At 37.7% G+C, this 20,846-nt stretch overlaps 2 protein-coding genes across 2 annotated transcripts in view; both read left to right on the top strand.

The window, feature by feature from the left end:
• The window catches only part of DIAPH2 (diaphanous related formin 2), an 870,032-nt gene that overhangs the window by 125,866 nt on the left and 723,320 nt on the right, over positions 1–20,846 (top strand). Inside the window, exon 6 of the mRNA XM_015571867.1 lies at positions 12,801–12,940. Coding sequence (XP_015427353.1) covers positions 12,801–12,940 — 140 coding nt within the window. The remainder of the gene's footprint in view (positions 1–12,800; positions 12,941–20,846) is intronic.
• On the top strand, positions 14,980–16,776 carry RPA4 (replication protein A4). Its single transcript, XM_015571881.1, has one exon. The coding sequence runs from the start codon at positions 15,243–15,245 to the stop codon at positions 16,029–16,031; it is 789 nt and encodes a 262-aa protein (XP_015427367.1). The 5' UTR covers positions 14,980–15,242; the 3' UTR covers positions 16,032–16,776.

Raw genomic sequence — 20,846 nt, 5'->3', positions numbered from 1 at the left:
TTATCAGGTTGTTCTTTCAAGTGAAGCTAGGGCTTTGAGCAAGCAGTATTTTGTGATACTTTTTTGTATACTATTTGAGAAGTAGAATTGGTTCTCATGCTGCATAGATGAATTATTTATCACAAAAAAGCTTGAATAACCTATAAATCCATCACTACTGTAGAAAATACAAACAAATGTTTGACTTTGTTAGTAAAAATCAGTTGACTGAAATGAAACAAAAAGATCAACTTCCAGGTATTCTTAGCGTTTATATATACTAACCCAAACAAATCATTTCTCTTTTCAACACTAACCAGAAGACTATCTTACTAGAATATTATTTGATCCCAAAGATGTCAGTTTCTTTAATAACACTGAATATTTATGGACTAGCTGATTTCACTATAAATAAATTGTCACTATCAATGTCACAATAATTTTTTAGAGGTCAGATCCCATAAAGGGAAAATTGAGTGTTCAGTTGCATAAATACAGATTATAATCTTATCCCCCTCACTGTTATCTATCTATAAAATATTCTATTTTGTACTTCCTGCTGCCTGCTTCTAAATGTAAGCACTGCTCAGATTTTCTTACTTGGCCTTGTCTTCTCACTTTCTGTATGCTCTGTGGAAATCTTGAACACAACTTGGAAGAAGTATTGCTCAGTGGTCAAGCACACAGGCTTCAGAGTCAGACTGATGTGGGATCAAATTCAGGCTCCACCACTTACTAGTAATGGGACCCTGCGCAAGTTTTGTAAGCCTCAGTTTCCTGATCTGTAACAATGCAGATAACATCATCACTTAGCTCAGAGAGGTTCCCTAAACCCGGGCAACTTCTTAGTTCCTCCATCTTACCTGTCCTAGCCCAGTATCCTCCTTCACTTATTAGGTGAAATAAGCCTGTGTTCTAAAAATCTCTCTCATCCAGTCTTCTCTTTCTAACTGCATTGTTAATGGCTAAGCATACCATCATATTCTTCTGTGATGATTTCAAAAGATGAAACCAACCTACTGCTTCCATTCTCTCCTCTAGGGACTTGTCTGCACACCTCCCTGTCCAAGCCATCATTTGCAATACAGATGTGTTTGTCATTCCACAGCCTAAGTCCTTCTGTGTCTTCCTCTTATCTATGGCAGTTTTTAAAATTTGAACAAAATATAAACCACCCCCTTTAATGGAAAAACTTTCTCAAAGGCCCCAGTGTTGGCTTAAAATACTTTAATTATACCATTTACATATGTGACAACACAAAATGAGATATAAACTATGCCAGTAATTCTTATGTAACTTTAAAAATCGGCACATTAAAAAGATACAAAACCAATGTAAATAAACTTTATTATAAATGATGTTTTGCTGAACCTAAACTGCTGTTTGCAGTGTGAAGATTCTACAATGCCGGCATTTTGGAGTTCTCTGTGCATCTCTGTGCTAGATTGCTACAGGATGACCCAGTTTTCTCTGTTTCATCTATGGCAGGGATGGGGGACCTTTTTTCTGCCAAGGGCCATTTGGATATTTATAACATCATTTGTGGGCCATACAAAATTATCAACTTAAAATTTTTCCTGCTATATTTGGTCAAACATTTAATTAACTCAAGGCATTAACCCTTAATGCCTTGGCAGGGCCAGACCAAATAAGGCCCGCGGGCCGGATGAACCCCATCCCTGATATATGGTTTAATTTTGATTAGTACAGTATACTGAAATGTCAGTTGGTCTCTATTTGATAAAAATCCGTTATTTTCATATTAAGGCCATCTCTGTTTTCATTAGCCTGTGTTAATGAAAGTCATACTTCCTACTAACAGTGTGATTTTAAATGCAAATGTGGATGCTGATATTTGATGGCATGACTTGATTATAACATGGTTATCCTGATAATCCAGTTTATGCCTAGCTTTAACATATCATCTTAAGAAATGAAACTGCAGAATTTAAAAATTACTTTACACAATTCAGAGGCTATTAAGAATGTATTTGAGCCGAAACCGGTTTGGCTCAGTGGATAGAGCGTCGGCCTGCGGACTGAAAGGGCCCAGGGTCGATTCCGGTCAAGGGCCTGTACGAGGCATCCAGTCAATGTGTGTCTCTCACATGGATGTTTCTCTCTGTCTTTCCCTCACTCTTCCATTTTCTCTAAAAATCAACGGAAAAATATCCTCAGGTGAGGATTAACCAAAAATAAATAAATACAACTTTGAAATTAAAATATATATATTTGAGGCCCAGCCACAGTGGCTCAGTGGTTGAGCATTGACCTATGAACCAGGAGGTCATGGTTAGATTTCTGGTCAGGGCACATGCCCAGGTTGTGGGCTCCATCCCTAGTAGGGGGTGTGCAGGAGGTAGCCAATCAGTGATTCCCTTTCATCATTGATGTTTCTATCTCTCTCTCCCCCTCCCTTCCTCTCTCTGAAATCAATACAAATATTTTAAAAAAAGAATATATTTGAATATCCCAGTTTGAGGAACATTAGCCCTGATCTCTAGGTTTATTGATCCACTAACACATCCTCAAACATGGTGCCTCAATGTTTAATGTAACGTCTGATTAAAATGAACTTTCCTGCTTTGGTGCTTGCCTGACATTATTCCCCCAAATAGAATCAGACAGTCCATCCTGCAAACCTCCCCTTATCTACTTCTGTTATCGCTTATCACTGTTCATAGTCTGCTTATTGTCCCCCACACCCACCCCAGAGAGTAAGCTCTTTGATGGCAAGGGTATGTCTTGGCTTGCCTCTGTACTCCATTACTGGAACTTCATGGGAACTCAATACATTTTGAGTGGGGATATTTCTAATAAGAAAAGGACACCGTATGCACAGTAAGAGATAGATGCCTTGTCTCTGCACTACTATTTTGTGGATAAAGTGAAGTCTGACTAATCCATGTATGTGCAGAGATTATGGCAATGGAAATTTTACACTTTAAAAAAGGGAAGCTTCTGCTTTAGTATGTGAATGGTGGCGTATTCTCATAGATTCAAAAGGGCAGTACCTTTGAGATCATCTAGCTCAGTGGGTTTAACACTTTATTTAAAATCAAAGCAGCTTATCCCTAAGGAATCATATGTGGAATAGGGATGTAGAAAGCAGATGAACATGCAGATGTCTTCATTATCGGGGAAGGAGAGGATCTGGAGACTCCCCGATGATACTTCCTTTTTGCACATCCCCTCCTCAGCCCCCACACAGCCCCGAAAACACCTTAAGGAACTTTCTGGACCCTCAGAATACAGTTTAAAAATAACCTAATCTACCTAAGGTAGAAATCCCTTCCTGAGCATCTCAGAAAGATAAGCAGCCTATCTCAGCATCACCTGATTCAGGTGACCAGAAACTAATCAATTCATAACACTGGCATTTCTTTCATTAGGCCATTTTGAAAGAAAGTACTCAATTAATGATAAAATAATATAAGATGCCAGCAAACGTTAACTGAGTGCTTATTATTTACCAGGTATTGACTTTACCTGGGCTCTTATTTCATCCTTACAACAACCCTGAGGGCAGGTACTTTATTATTCCCATTTTGCACATAGGTAACCTGAGGCATAGGAGATCAAGTAAAAATTTGATTAAATTCCCACAGCTGTTGAAGGTATAGAATATTTCTGAAACTTTTGCCCATTTTCCCTCTTTTTGTTATGCTTCTACATTGGGAGCAAATTATGCCCATTTGAAGATAATTTTGCACTGTCTTCAGAAAAGAACTCTCTATTTAGGTTTTAGCTTGTTTCTGATATTTGCTAGTTATCTCATCTCAGACAAGTCATGACTCCTCCATGGCTCAATTTTCACACTGCAGAAAAAAAAAAACTGGTTTAGTAATATCTTCCACTGCAGGTTAGATTCAGATGAAAACATATATAGGAAAAGTTGTGAAAGCCCGTGCTATAGAAATGTAAGACATTTTTGATATCTAAATCTATGAATCTCATTCAGTGTTGAAGACACGCATCCATTTATTTACATGTCAGCTAATTGCAGGTCTTTTACTTTTCCTTGTTTTCCTATCATTTGCATATTTTACTATTGATGTACTATTGAATTAGGTGAGCAAGAAATTGAATAGAAATCAGTGTTTGCATTTTGGCTGATAGCACTTACTAAAGTGTTTGGAAGGCTAGGGGTTTGAAAATAATAGGTAATTTTTTGTTTGGAAGATATGTTTTCTTATTTCGTTTACAATTTATAGCTTCATTACCTACTTAAAATACAGTTTCTATCTAAGCCATAGGAAACATTTATAATCTGCAAAAGTATTATTAAACTGGCTTTATTACAGTGTCTAAAATTATTCTCAGAATTGGATCCCAAAAATGGTAAAGCAGGGAGGGAAAACATTATATTTATCTTCATTGTCTTTGCCCAAAATAACAAGTCCTGATAAAGTTTTCACTATTGTTTTCATCTTTAAGTGGTCCAGTGAAGAAATTGGCTATGTAAAATGTTAGACATTATCATTGATCACATTCTGCCCTTTTTAATCATTATTTGCATAGATGACCTTTCTCTATCTAAAATGGTGGCATGCGTTTTCTCCCTCATAGGGTAGCAGAGAGAGTAAATGTTGTGAGATCACAAAATAAAGGAAACAGGTCCTTAACTTGCTTTGTTCCATGGGCCCTTCTGTCAGTCTGGTGAACCTCTGGACACTTTGTCAGAATCATGTTTTAAAATCTATCTATAATAATAAAAGTGTAATATGCTAATTAGACCAGACAGCCGAACAACCTTCTGGATGTCATTCCAGATGTCCTTCAGGATGAAGCCGCTGTGGCGGGGGCCAAGGCAGAAGTGGTTAGGGGCATCCGGCAGGCAGGCAGTGGGGTAGGGGTGATCAGGCAGGCAGGCAAGTGGTTAGGGGAGATCAGGCAGGCAAAAGGTTTAGGGGTGATCATGCATATAAAAGCCCAGTGACTGAAATGGCAGAATGACCGGTCGACCGGTCGCTATGACATACACTGACCACAAGGTGCACAACAGAAGAGCTGCCCCCTGGTGGTTAATGTGCTCCCACAGTGGGAGTGCCATTTAGCTGCCCCACCTGTCCTGGTGGCCCACCAGCCAGACGGCAGCCACTCATTCCCTTAGTAGTACTGCAAGTCAAATCTCTGGAGAACCGGCCAGGCACCAATGGACTGGCGCCGCTGGTCTCCTGGAAGTTGGCCTTGGGCACTGCGGCTGTTTCCCCTCCCTAGTTGCTCTGCAAGGAAGAAACGATATAAAAGTGGCCACCAGGTGGCTCCTGACAACCAGCGCGAACGTCAGTGGGATGGATCCGATCCCGGGCTGGCAAGGGCGTCCCACTGCCAGCCTGGGGGGCCGAGCTGCTGCCTGCCCAGAGGGCCAGTTGTGTCCCGGCCCTCCCCACTCACCTTGGGTGGGCACCAGATGCAGGGCTCACAGCTGGTGCACGCCGCTTTGGTGGCGTGAGCCTCTCCTGATCAGGATTGACTGGGTACGAGCCAGGCGCAGTGGGGCTGGATGAGCGGGAGTGGCAGGCAGGAGTTGGACTGTGGGTTTCGGCCCGATCCCCGCAGGCCACCCTGAGGAACTCCACCCATGTACAAATTCGTGCACTGGGCCTCTAGTTTAAATAAAACATAAAATACATAGGATCAAAAAGGAAACCAATTATATTAAAATATATTCATTAAATTATTTTTAAAAATTATGACTCCTTCCAGAGAAACAGATACTTATATTTACACAGAAACCTGTACACATATGTTCATAGCAGTTTTATTCATAATAGATAAAAACTAGAAGCAATAATGTGCTCAACAGGTGAATGGTTCAATAACTGTGGTGTAGCCATACCACAACATACGATTCAGCAATAAGCAGAAACTAGTGATATTTGCAATAACCTGTATGATTCTCCAGGGCATCATTGCTGAGTGAAAACAGCCCATGCCAAAAGATTATTACTGCATGCTTTCCTACATATAACATTCTTGAGAAGACAAAATATATAGAAATGGCGAATAGATTAGTGGTTGCCAGGGGTGGAGGGCTGTGGGAGGGATTTGAGTATGGTTACACAAGGGCAACGTGTGTCCATGGAACTGTTTGGTATTTTGATTTTGGTGATTGGATACATGAATCTACATGTGATCAAATTGCATATAACTAAATACACACACACAAGTGCAAGTAAAACTAGGGAACTTGTAATAAAACAGGTGGGATTTCTCAACGTCAATATTTTAGTGGTGATATTGTGAATGTAGTTTTAAGCAAGATGCTACCATTGTGGGAAACAAGATTTCTCTGCGTTTTTCTTACAGCTGCATGTGTATTTATAATAATCTCCAAATAGAAGGTGTAATTAAAAATCCGAGGCAGTGATATGCTTCTTTACAATATTTGTTAAATAACAAGACAAAGTGTCAGCTTATATAGCTAGAGTAAGTTTGAAGAAATGGTGAGCCTACATGATATTTTGAAAAATTGCCAGAAATGCGGTATTTGTGATGTGATAGGAAATATCTGTGACTCTTATGAGTCACAGTGACTAGGTTGTAGGTACTGTTTATACTACTGTGGTCTGTTGTCTACATTCATAATGGGAAGAGAGGCTGAATTTAAGTCAGTAGTTACTGAAAATAAAGATGTTATTTTTCCCCTTTCAGGTTTACATACTTCCTGAATTGGGGCCCAGGGTTAAGGACCCCTGCGTTACTTTCTATCTGTTTGCATTTCATTATCTGATATGTCTCAAGGGCCTCTATCAAATAAAAGATAAACATAATGTATAAACTTTCTTTTATCAAGTACTGTGGGTAGTGATAAGGGCAAAAAAAAATGCTAGTAATAACACTTTAAGTTTTAAAAGGCAGGTATGGGTAGATTTTAAGTATAGAACAGAGCACACATTGATTGTGTTTGATATGAAAGAGAAACATCAGATTGACTGCTTATTATACAGATTTATTAATTTTGAATATCATTAAATATTTTAATTAGTTTTCACTAGCAAATCACTTAACAGGGATTTAGCTTTTCGTTGTTAACATGTCTAAGAGTATGTAGATCAACTGCGATTGTTTCACAAGAAGTGAAGTGTAATGTTTTGAAATCAACCTATTTATTAAAATACCATCATCCTTTTATTAATGTTAAAAATAAAAATTTATTGTGTATTTAATTAATTATTTGATGGTATTATTATTTTCCTCCCATATTTTATAAATTATTTTTCCACTTTATAAATTAATGTGTTTCATAATAAAAGAAATACCAATAGGTGACCGAATTTAAATATGTTTAGAGTTTCTTTGTGTACTTGATATTTCTAACAATACATGTGCTAAAAGAATAATTTAAATATTCTTTCTGTGATGGTTTTAGAGTCTGTAACTTGGGGATGAAATGCTTAATTTGGTGTTTAATATTTAGATGTTTCAATTCAATAAGGAAACAATAAATGATTTTTAAAATATATTTTTGTTGATTTCAGAGAGGAAGGAAGAGGGAGGGAGAGCTAGAAACATCAGTGGTGAGAGAGAATCATTGATCGGCTGCCTCCTGCACGCTCCACACTGGGATTGAGCCTGCAACCTAGGCAGGTGCCCTTGACTGGAATTGAACCCGGGACCCTTCAGTCTACAGGCCAACGCTCTATCCACTGAGCCAAACTGGTCAAGGCAATAAATGATTTTTTGTAGAAAAATCTTATACTTGAAAACAACCACTTTAGCTAATCATATTTAAATAAATTTAGTCAAATCCTTTTGGGACAAATGATCTGTATAATCTGAAGAATCATGATACATCTACATTGCTGTAAAATTTTTTCTGTCCTAGAATTTAGAATATGTTCTCTGATTTTGAATATTACTCTCAACTTCTGGAAAGTTCTTAATTAAAGACATTGTGTTCTGCAGTGGGAAACGACACTGCCTGAAGTTTTCTCATGATAGTAATTTTCTGTGTAGGTTTCTTTCTTAGAGATCCTGAATTGATAATGTGTGGTGTTTGTGTGCTATATTTTTTAATGCAATTTAAAGAATTTTCACTGCAAATGGCATATACAATAATTTGAAATCTTGAACTATATTTATTTTAAAATACAATTTGTATTTTCTGGATAAATGAATTACATAACTCTAATAATCTCCCTTTATAAGATATTTTTATTATATAATTGAAGATAAGCCATTTAATGTTTAGCATTCAGAGGTGGATAGCCCACCAAATGCGTCCCTAAGAGAATGAATAGGTAGGTAGACTTGGATCAGGTACTTGTTTTGTGTTTCCTTTTCCTACTGGAATCAAGGAACTGATGATGAGGAAAATGGCTTTTTGGTTTCCTACTTATGCTTTTAAAGTTTTAGGAGCCTCTTGAAGAACACTGTGACCTTTGTAGATATCATTCCAAATTTGTTAATCTCAGCCATTGCTTTTTCAGAGAACTGCAGTGATAGATATGAAACTCGATTAAAGTAGCCAAATTAACCTGACTTCCATAGGGTTTATAAATCATGGTCAGTAAGAGCAACAATATTACTGTTTTCATGACAATATTGTCTTTACTCCTTAAAGATGACACCACTGATAGCAATTTATCTATGTGCATGTTACAGTTGAAAAGATTTGTGTACAATCAATAGTTCTTCCTAGTGTCTGCAGCAAGATACCTTTACAGCTTAGAACTATGTATGAAGTTTGTCCTCAAATTATAAGTAAAGATGTATTTACATTAAAGAGTGACAGATCATGCTCAAAGTAAGCCACTTAAAATCACAAGTGGTATCTCCACTGCAAACTTCAAGTGTTCCTTTTTAAATAATGCTTGTCTGGTGTTGACACTAACATTTCATATCAGGGGAGGAGGATGTGATTATTATACAGTCCCGAACTACTTTTTGGTTCTCTATGTAATGTCTTAGAATAATACAAGCACAGTGACACTGACAACTGTGTCCCATTCTAATGATTTTCAAATTAAGGAATGGCTTCAAATTAGGAAAGCTTCTTGTTCACCTAGCTTTGGAATAGCATGATGTATGCTAATTGCTAACTTTGTCTGCATTATTTTTTAAAGATCAAATGGGCACAGTGGTAATTTTCATTAATCTCATACGGAGCAGCTAATTAAAATTTCCATTATTATCCATCCATTATCTAGTCGTTTCCTTTGTTCGGTATCAGAGCAGGGTGTTACTAATAAGCCATTCTTGCATTACAGCACTATTAAATATAGTGAGAATTAGTTTAATCTATTGAACTGTTTTTTAGATGATTTCTTTAATATTATGTTACACCATATTGATATGCTGAAGATTCTTTGACATCTTGTAATAGATATTTCAGAATTAAATACTTGTTGCTTTAATTTTTTTCAATTGTGGGAAAAAGTGACATATAGTAGAAAAAGAAGTAACCCGAGGACCAGGATATTACTGTTTCATTCTTGTAACCTTACTAATTATGTGAACTTGGGCAATCACCGTGATTCTCTATTTCTATAATGAGGGCATTAGAATAGCTGATGTTTTAAGGGCCAGTCCAGCCTTCATATGTTTTCATAATTATCAAGTATGAGTTTATGTTAAAATCCCTAAGTCCTCCTAAACTCGATAAAAGGCATTTGTTCTGCCCTAGCCAGTTTGGCTCAGTGGATAGAGCGTCGGTCTGAGGATTGAATGGTCCCAGGTTTGATTACAGTCAAGGGCACATTCCTGGGTTGTGGACTCTATCCCCAGTAGGGGGTGTGCAGGAGGCAGCCAATCAATGATTCTCTCTCATCATTGATGTTTCTATTTCTCTCTCCCTCTCCCTTCCTCTCTGAAATTAATAAAAATATTTTAAAAAAGCCATTTGTTCTAAAAGGCTATATAATTTTTTTCTTCCTCCATTAGATCGATTGCTTCCACTCCTTATAACCGTAGATTATCCTAAATTACATACTTTAAACTTGTTTCTAAGACTTGGGGGAAGGATGAGTCCCAATGTGATGGGCTGGCTGAATTGCTCCATAAATAGTATCTCAGCCTAGACCATATGAAAGCAGGGAGCTATCATTTTCTGAGCAGCTTACTTTGTAAGACAATACATATGAAATGCCTGTTTCAGGCACTTCATATTCATTGTCTTACTTAATCATCATAACAAATGTGAGGGGGCTAGGTGTTTATTACCCCTATACCATAGATGAGCAAATAGGTTTCTAGAGATTAGTTCAATAGCCAGCTCAAAGATTAGCTGGAAGGTAAGTGAGGGGGCGATGATTCAAATCCAGAAGCAGTTTGAGTGGTCCCCAGCATGCCATCATATGCTGTCTCCATTTATCTGTTCTATACTAGCATCTCTCAATATGTTGTACTGGAATGTCTCATGTAATATTCTGAAGTGAAATTTGGGAGCTTCTGCATGTTGAAACTCATCAGTCATTCACCCATTTGTTTATTCTCCATCCATCCATCCATCCATCCATCCATCCATCCATCCATCATCATTCAAGAACTATGTATTGAGTAATTACTATATGCCAAGCAGTGTTATGGTCTGGAGATGAGGTGGTGAGAAGGTAGGCAAGATTCCTGCCTCATAGAGCTTATGTTTTAATGAGGAAGACATAGTAAACAAAGAAAGTGCTAAACAAGATTGACTTATATAAAATTAACACTATAAATGAGGTTTGCAATGGTGTTGTGATGATAATTGGTGTGTGGAGGGCAGAAGACTGTTGGGCTGAAAATTGAATGATGAGAGCCAGCAATGGAGAGGTCAGGGGTCAGAGTCTACCAGGCTGACCCCCCCGCCCCCAGTAAATTCTAAGGTCATTTTGCAGGCAGAGCTTTATATAAAAGTCTCCAGGGGATCAGTAGAGCCTGTTATCCATTAATTAAGAAAGAAAGTGTGAGGATCATATGAAAGTGGTGTATGGAAGTAAACTTGCACAATTTTATGCTATAAATGTTTAGTTGCGGAATTCCTTGTGGATTTGTAGCCTTAAGAGCTGGATAAATAAGTTATAGAAATGTGGAAATGATCTCACGATGATGGTTTTACTTACTGTGCTATATATATATTGATTTACTTAATAGACTTTTTGAACATCTGTATATCCTAACAAAGCAAGAAAAATCAGGTCAATGGCCAACACATAAAATATGGACACTAAAGTAGGAAATTGTATTCCTTGTTCTGTAATTGTTATGGAAAGATTCAATAACAGCATACTTTTGTTGAGGCTCACCAAATTCAGTCACTGTTAGGTACTTGGCATACATGGACTTCCCAGTCTAGAGAGACAGACACAAATAATGACCTCTGCCCCAATGTCTTAAGTGCTATAGGAGTGATGGCAGCACAGTGCTATAAGGAAATGGAGTTTCCATGTATAAAACTTTGTCAGACTTTAATGTTTACTGGAATTTTAAAACATTAAGACATTAGGCATGATTGACAATTTCTATATTAAGAAGGTATTCTCAATAAAAAGCCAACAGTATGAAACCCTAGGGAATCCATTTCTCATTATTAATTTTTTAAAATTCTCTAATGATATGACTTTTACCAAGTGGGAAACATTTTTCTTTCCTTATTATAGCTTAGATATTTAGCGGAAACTGAGTGTAATGTACTGAGCATAAACTGAGTGTAATTTGTATGAACTTAGAAAATGGGAATCAAGCTAGAGTTTTTATTCAGAGGGATATGCTTGTAATCTAGGAAAAGGGCAGTTATGGCCATGTTTGTCTAGAAAGTAAAACTATTAGTTATTGTTACAGTGAGTGTGTTGATGATGTTTTCCTCCCAGCCTTTCCCCAAACTACTTATATAATAGTACTGGCAAGGTGGTGAAGCTAAAGAGCAATGAAATGATAATGAGTTCTAGAAATAAAATAACACCATGTATATTGGAAATTAAGCAAAAACTAGTCATGGTCAGATAAATGCATTTAATGACTTTTTAAGATTCATCCATAACAGAGTAACAAAGTTAGAAAGAAATACTTGGGAACGGAATATTTTTGACCAATTTGATTAACTACTGTGCTCATTGGAAACTATTGTTTTACATTTTAATTAAAGTAATGTTTGTTGAGATAAGCTGATACTGATATTTCAATAAACGTGGGTAATGTATAATGTCTTATATTAAATTTCATGCACTGTATTTTGTGGAATCTATATAAAAGCCTAAGCAATCAAATGACAGAACGACTGGTCAACAAGTCACTATGACGCGCACTGACCGCCAGGGGCAGATGCTCAACACAGGAGCTGCCCCCTGGTGGCCAGTGCGCTCCCACAACCAACCTCCTCCCACAACCAACCTCCGTGGCCCCTTACCCCAGCCAACCTCCCATGGTGCTATTGGCCCTGACCGCTGGCCAAGCTGAGGGACCCCACCTGTGCATGAATTTGTGCCCCAGCCCTCCAGTAGAATATAAATATCTTAGTAAGGAAAATTAATAAGATGATTGCTAACTGTTCATCCTGTGGGTTAGGGATCAACTACTGTAATATTAATCCTAACACCTGGATTGTAAATGTAAGGATTCCTGCCGGTGATGCTTTATGCAACTCAAGTCCATGTTCTATTCAGGTCATGATCACCAGTGGTGACATTCTCTTTTAAATGAGGCCGAGGAGAGCGTTGAGATATACACAACATGATTTTACCACATCAATTCTATGACCATGAATTTTTAAGTGCTAGCACTCTGCCACACATTTTTATACAGAAAAATCTAAACATATTCTATGCATTATTTTATTTGAAAACTTTTACAAAAAAACTGTGTTTTTTTTTTCTTAAATGGTATCTTTTTTTCCCCCATAGGGAGGGCTGAAAAACAGCAAACATGAATGCACTCTGTCTTCACAAGAATATGTTCATGAATTACGATCTGGTATTTCAGATGAGAAACTTCTTAACTGCCTAGAATCTCTGAGGGTTTCTTTAACCAGCAATCCTGTCAGGTAGGTGGTTCTTATTTGTTTTGATATGATTCATAAAAGTTGTACTGTATATAAATGTTGGGAATATAATCAGTCACTCATTTGAACCTCATGATTTTCTGACTAGAAATCTAATGTTAGCTAATAAAACTGCAGTATCTGATTATGAGGTTATAAGCATTTAAATAATGTTATTAATATGATTATTAATAATTTGCAGTTTTAAGAATACATATATACTTAGGTGTTTGATTCCTCTTTGATTATACAAACATGGATCCAGAAGTTAACTTTGTAATTAGATAATGATTAGTATATATTTATTTGTAAACCAAATTCAGTATATTGGCTCTATGATATTATTCCTTTTTTAACTTGATAAGTATATATAATTTTACATTCTACAAGTTTTAAATATACTACTTACACATTTCTGTAATTTAGGATAGGAAAAATACAATTATTTAAACCAATAAAAGAAATGTGATAAAGTATTAATAAACTCTTCAAAATTGTTAGAGGATTTTTAAACAAGTTTCTTGCTAATGGTATATTCCAGTAACTGATGTTCCTATATTAACCATAAAAAGCCTTTAATTACATCAAAATTAATGTTTTTATAAGGAAACTAGATTTTCAGTGTAATATGGAAATATTTTGGGATCTACTTACACAATTGCTGGACTCTTAAGTTCAGAAATTAATGCATAAGACTATATAGAAATTGTATTTTTATTTTACTCATATTTTTCTTAATATATAATGGGTTAAGATATTTTTACTTCTCTGACCTAGCCACGGAGCCTTGAAAATAATTTAGAACAGGGGTCCTCAAACTACGCCCGCGGGCCACATGCATATACAAATATTGTATTTGTTCCCATTTTGTTTTTTTACTTCAAAATAAGATATGTGCAGTGTGCATAGGAATTTGTTCATAGTTTTTTTTTTTTTAAACCATAGTCCGGCCCTCCAATGGTCTGAGGGACAGTGAACTGGCCCCCTGTTTAAAAAGTTTGAGGACCCCTGATTTAGAGCTTAGTCATTCTGTTTGGATTTATGTATAAATGGAAGTGCATCATACTACATTTGACCCTTTGACAACATGGGAGGTAAGAGTGCCCACCGCCAATCGAAAATCAGCTTATAACCTAAGTTCGCCCTCTGCATCGCTGGATTCCCAGGGCCAGTTGACCCTTATACCATGCAGCTTTGAACTGCGCGGGCATACGTGAGCCTGCGTTGTAAAAAAAAATAAAAATCTATATTTATTTTAATCTATAAGGCATTTGGCAGAAAAACTGGAAAATATGATTCTACAATAAAAATTTTAAAAGAAAAACGGTACGATGTAACTTACATTTCAATATAATCATTCAAAGTGGCTATCTTGCTATTTCTACCGGAATGCTTCTGGTTTTAATGATTTGAACAGGATGTGAGTTTTTGAGAACAGTAACTAACCGTGGTGGTGATCCCCATAACCCGCGTCAGCCCTGCCCCCCACTCCACGGGCCCGAGCCGCCCCTCGCCGCCCCCCCCACGTCCGTGTCCTGCCTCCTTCCTCAGGTGACTACAGCGCTCTGCCATAGTGCACGTGTGTGTTCCGAAATTTCCTTTAAATGGTTAACTGACTGACTGAATAAATGATTCTTTAAGAAATGACTATAGAAGGATCGAGTTTTTTCAGAGGTTCTGCGGAGGTGAAGTCATTATGATGGTGGCTTACCCCCTCGACACCGCACTCCCACCCGCTGCCCGCTCCCGGTCCCCCGCCCCTCAGTGCCGCCTCACCGAGTCCTCGTCTCTTCGCGTAATGTACAGCACTCCGCCATAGTGCACGTGGGCATTTTGAAATTTCCTTTGAATGGCTGATTGAGTGAATAAATGACTCTTTAAGAAGTGACTGTGGAAGAAGTTGTGAAATTTAGGCATGAAGGGGTTGGGGGAAGGTAGCAAAAATGCCTTTTTTTATGAGAAGGCAGGAAAGGCCTAAAATTATACGCGGGCCTTTTAAAAATATAGCCCAGCAAGCACCAGGCCACTGTGAGGAATGACGGGATCACGCACACAGCTGGCAGGTCCCGACTGGCTGGAGGCAGCACTGCTCTACTATCTGCCCGCTGATTGGCTCCGTGGGCGACGTGGGGCTACATACTTGCGTGTCGTGTGGTAAGCCACGCATTCGGCGGCAGCTCTCTGTGGAGACGGGCGCTCGCTTGAGGAACTCGCTGGCCTCCTCGCTGAACAGTCCCTCCGATCTCGCTGACTCGAGGCAAGTGCCGCTGACCCATCCTCCTGTGCCGTGTGTGCTGTGGTTACGATGAGTAAGAGTGAATGTGGAGGCCATGGTGGCTTCTTTGCCGCGAGTGGGGCCAGTGGCAGCAATGAGGGGCCCTCGCAGGGTGGCATGGCTCCTTTTCTGAAGGCGCCTAGGTCCAGGGCTCGAATCGAGCCCATTATCCCGTGTTGTGTGAACCAGCTGCTCACTGCTTCTCTGGTCGACGATGTTTTCAAGGTCAGGGGCATAGTGGTTTCCCAGGTCTCTATCGTGGGTATCATCAGGAAGGCGGAGAGAGCGCCAAACTACATTCTCTACAAGATTGATGATATGACCACCAAGCCTATCGACGCCCGCCACTGGCTGGGCAGAAACAAAGCAAAGCAGGAGCTGGCTCCCTGTCCTGTGGGAGTGTACGCTAAAGTGTTGGGTATCCTGAGAGGGTCTGCGGAGGTGAGGATCCTCGAGGTGTTGCAGATCCGCGTCCTGGAAGACATGAATGAGTTCACCGCACACATTCTGGAAACGGTCAACACCCACATGATGCTGGCGAAAGGCCAGGAAGAGGCCTACGGGCAGAGCGCGCCCTCCGCTCCGCCTGAGGCGGCGCAGGCTCCCGAGCCCTGCGAGGTCCGCCCGCAGGTTGTTCAGGCCGATGTGCTGCGTTTGATTCGCGAGTGTCCTCACCAGGAAGGCAAGAGTGTCGGCGAGCTCCATGCCGAGCTCGGCAGCCTGAGCATCAAGGCCATCAAGGATGCCCTCGAATATCTGATGGTCGAGGGCCACATCTACCCCACTGTGGATGGCCAGCATTTCAAGTCTGCTGATTAAGGCCGCGAGAAGAACCTTCAGTTTCTGAAGACCGCGGCTTCCGGCTGTGACTGAGTTTGACCTGTTGACTTTTAGGAAGTAGGTTTATTTTTCAACAAAACTCTTAACTGGCATCCCTTTGGAACCTCACTGCTTTTCCAACAGCTTTGAACTTTTCTGTTTTTCTAACTATATTTGAAGCTCAGAGGGAGATCGAGATGGATAAATTGATTGGACTTTTGTAGGCTTCACCAGCAAGCAAGTGAAAACAATCGGGTAAATTTGGGGGTGAAGAGGTACAGAAAAAGTTGAAAATTTTGTTGTGTGGGAGCTTCTTTTTGAAATGTTTAGGTATTTGGAGAAAATAGATGTAGTCACGGAGCCAGCTAAGAGACAAAAAAAAATGTTTTTACAGTTATTTTTTTTTTGCATTTAGCTTATTATAGTCATTGTTATCTCTTACTAAATATAGTAGTTGATTAATGGAAATGTGCTAGAGATAGCAGTTAGTGAACTCAAATGCTCAATTCAAGTGTTTGTTGAATGATTTAGTTTTATAACCATAGGTTTATTTTCTGTTTAAACTGCAGGGTCATCTTTGAATGCTGTTTTTCTAAGTGACTGTTTAATGGATGTTTCAAATAAGATGTAGTGAAATTTGGATTAAATTACAGTATGTTATAGTTTTATGGTACATGGATGCCTGATTTTCTTATGTTTGATGTTCTTAAGTATTATTTTAGACGTAACTGCTCAGTTTTATATATAACAAGGTTTTATTCTTATAGGTTAGGTTAGACAAACAAAGAATATGTAATTCTAGGTATATTAAGCTTAGTAAGTTTAACCAAAATTTTGTTTGAGTGTTTTATTAAAATGCTTTTGTAAAATATTTGTTGTGTGATTTTTTTTTCTAAATACACTTGAAAAAACCTTTTGCTTTGTCTTTGAGGAATAATAATTTTACTTATCCAGAATAATTTTTCTTTTCTCTGTATAATACCAATAACATATGTTATAACTTGTTTTAATAATACATTTTAGTATAGGTTATATAACTGTGTGGGACTTTTAACAAACAGAATGAAGTAAACCTTCAGTTACACACTAAAGATGGTATCTTCCAGGTTACTAATTTTATTACATTAGAAAAAAAAGAATATATACAGTTATTCTGACAGATAGAAGAAGAAAGCATCATTTGTCTTAATTGGATCACAAAAAGAAGGTGCAAAAACAGAAAATCTCTTAAATGCACCATTGTCAGTAATGCATACTATCAGGAAAACTATCTGAATATGGTCTCTCGTTGTCGGCCTTTACAAAAGCATCACCAATTCTTAAGCATTTTGAGGCACAAACTTCATCTTTTTTCCCTCAAAAGCAGAGAAATCAGAAATGGCACTCTTTTGAAAAAACCACCAATGGTGAACATACTATAAACTTGCTTTTATACTCTGTTGATAAAGGTTGCCTGTGTTGGGGAAAATCATACTGGGAGAGAGGCAATGAGGGGCATATTTCTTCCTCAGAATCTGAGTGCAGAAAGAAATATTCTAGGAGACATAATGTTCTTTTGTGATACTGCTTATAAAAATGCTGGAACCTGGAGATTAAAATCTGGTATTTTTATGACTGTATAGTCACTCTCAAAATGATCCAAGTTTATTCAACTGGCCACTGGATAGGTAGCCACTTTTCCCCTTACTTTAGAAATATTTCTCTGGAACTAGGAAAACGGCATATGACAAAGGCTTTTTGGGGCTAGCCTTTGTCCTGGGAATTTACGTTGCGATATGTACACCTGAATTTAAGGCCCAGGATCACCCCCTCTGCCTCCCCATCCTCTGAGAGGAACTGTCCACCTGTGTTCCTGAGGATCTTACTGAGGTTTGTTAATTATCCCAGACCTCCCCCGCCCTCCCTTATTCTTTTGAATGGAAGCATGTACCTTAGTGAGATTCTGCTGTAGGTACGGGACTGCAGTGGAGAAATAATAAGTAGAGCTAACTATAATATGAGCTTAAATCAAGAAACATTTTTAGGCAGAATGTAATTCCTAGATTATCTTATATAGGCACATGTGGTGCATACTAGGGATACAAGAATGTACACTTTTTTTTTCAGTTTTATTTAGATGGTGAATAACTTGGTCTGTGCTTCCCTTCCTCTCCAGTCCTGTTCTGTATGTGAGCCAAACTTTTGGGGATAAGATATAAATGCTGGGGAAATACTACCAACTATTTTGGGGTAGGAACATTTAAGCCTAAGGAATCTGAAGATCTTAATTGGTGATTATAGCCTATTGGGGTTGTTTTCCTGTGGCTCATAGGCATATGAAATATATGCATTTATTTTTTATTCTAAATTAACTGAATTTGAAAATGTTTTCAAGTTAAAGCTGATATTAGTGTTGTCATAAGTGTTTAGTAGTTTATTACCTGTTAAATTTAGATTTTGAGTATAATCTGAGAAATATAAATTTCGTATATTTTAAAAATTTCAGTCAACATTTTATTATGATGAATCAAAAAAGGTAACTACCAAAAATTGTTTATATTCATTAAACCTTTAGTGAGTACCTACTATATGCTTTCATTTTAATAAGCTTAAATTAAAGTGACATATAAAGTCATCATTAAAATAAAAATAATTGGATAATATCAAAACAATTAGCGTTTTAACATTTATATAGTACTTATATGCTAGGCACTGTTTTAAAAGTATGAGTGTGTGTGTGTGTGTGTGTGTGTGTGTGTGTGTGTGTATGTGTATGTGTCCATTTGTCCATTCACTCCTCCCTCTAATGCCTAAATTTATATTTCCAGCTCAAACCTCTCTTAAAATTAAAACTCTGTCTTCAAATGCCTTCCTGGATATTCTATAGACATCCTTAAAAACATTTAAAAAATAATAACAATGAACAGTATATAGCATTTACTATCCCCTAGGAAATGTTCTAAGAACTTGAAATATATACATCCAGCCAGGTTATCTTTATTATTAGTATTAGTATTGTTCTCATTTTATAAATGAGAAAATTGAGGTTCAGAAAGGTTAGTTAATTTTCTCCATTGCAATGTTGCTTGGCTAGTAAGCATTAGAGCTCAGATTGCAACTCGGTGTGTCTCCAGAGCCTGGGTCCTTAACCACTTTTTTATATTGCCTCACAATAAGGAAAATCTTTCAAAATACCCTCCTTTTATTGTCACATACTAAATATTTTTAACATTATTTCTTTCATTAAAATTTACCTAACTTCAGTTAAAAAACGGCCACAATGAAATCTTTTAGCAAAAAAGTATGAAGACTGTTAAGTCAGCTGTGAACTTACCTATCAGTTTAATAAACAAAACTATTTCATTATATAGAGAACATAGCCATATAACTCAGATTAATTTTAATGATACTAGAATGCCTCTTGAGCTTGAATTTTCACTGAATAAAAAAATCACCTGAAAGTCTCTGTTTTATAAACCAGTGCATTTATTTTGTAAAGTGTAATAACGTAAGAATATATATTGCATTGAAAAGTCTCTTTTCCTGATGACCTCATAGTTCTGAAGAGGAGAAATTTGGGACTTACTTGCCCTGTCCATTAGGGACAACACCTGTAGTAATTCAAATGCCACCCATATTATATTTATTTCAAGTTATTACTGTATGATAAATTAAGAAAACATTTATTTGCTATTATTCTATTAAGAGTTAATTTTCTTGGCAATATGTAGAATTGGAGTAGTTCAGTGAATTATGTGGTTTTGTTTTTTTTACATAGCAGAGTGATATCCCATGAAGGAATAACAAAAGAAATTATTATTTTCCACAGCTTACATTATAGTAAGAGAAGTCATAGATTTTTAAAAAATATACATAAAATATCAGGTTGTGATCTCTGCCTTCCTTCTGAGGTTCTGTAGTCTGTTGCATGCTTTTATGTCTCGATCTATTTCTAGGTGAGATTCTTAATGGGGTGACTCTAGTCCCCATTTGGTTCTGCTTGGGCAAACTTTTTCATGCCAGGTCACCTCAGTCTCCATACCATCTCTGATTGAGTCAGATTTGCCTTTGGTAAGGGAGAGGGTGGCAGGGTGATGTGGTCTAGAATTTGTCCACCTTGGACTGTTTCTGTAGAAAGTGACTTTGGGGAGTGTTCTGATAAGGAAGAGATATGAGCATGTCAGTCACTGGCCAGCACAGTAACTTTAATAAGATAAGAAGGAAAGTTATTGTATGGAGACATCCTGAAGGTCACGGGATATTTTATTCACCCTGAAGGTCGGGTAAATTTTATTCAGCATTTAGCTGAATATGCAGGTTGAATAATTCCTTGTGGCGTTACAAGTTGAGTGAATGAGAAAAAGCAATACGTAGAGGCACTGCTACTATGAAGTGCCTACAGAGTTCCTGTGTGTGCATGTGTCAGTGTTGGAAAGAGGAAAAAAACCGAAAACAAAACAAGGAGCACCAGTGTCCCTGTTTTTCCTTTCCGTGTTGTGAGAATTCTTAGTAAAATCGAGTAACCAACTCCAAGCAGTTGTGTCTCCTTGGATTTTTATCTACCATTAGACTCTGGTCTAAAATATTTCTTTCTGATAAGGGGATAGTCTCCTCAACCTACCCCTCAAAGAACCCCAAAAACGATGTTGGTAGGATTTGTTTCTACATCACATGGTTAATTAAGTTCTGGAAGTGCATTTTCCCTTCTTGGGGACTCACAGTGAACATTAATAGCATTGTTGTTGTTTTGAAGCTTTTAAAAGTCCTGCAGAAAAGAAACTTGTTTAATTTTATCAACCCAGTTTCCAAGTTAAAAAAAAAACTTGGGCTTGGCCC

The sequence above is a fragment of the Myotis davidii genome, unplaced genomic scaffold, assembly GCF_000327345.1.
Source record: "Myotis davidii unplaced genomic scaffold, ASM32734v1 scaffold1693, whole genome shotgun sequence".
In the NCBI taxonomy this organism is placed as follows: Eukaryota; Metazoa; Chordata; class Mammalia; order Chiroptera; family Vespertilionidae; genus Myotis; species Myotis davidii.
The sequence above is the reverse complement of the archived record's forward strand: the minus strand, read 5'-3'. Positions and strand labels throughout refer to the sequence as shown.

Coding starts and splice junctions, on each gene's coding strand:
- RPA4 (XM_015571881.1), top strand. CDS start 15,243: ATGAGTAAGAGTGAATGTGGAGGCCATGGTGGCTTCTTTGCCGCGAGT.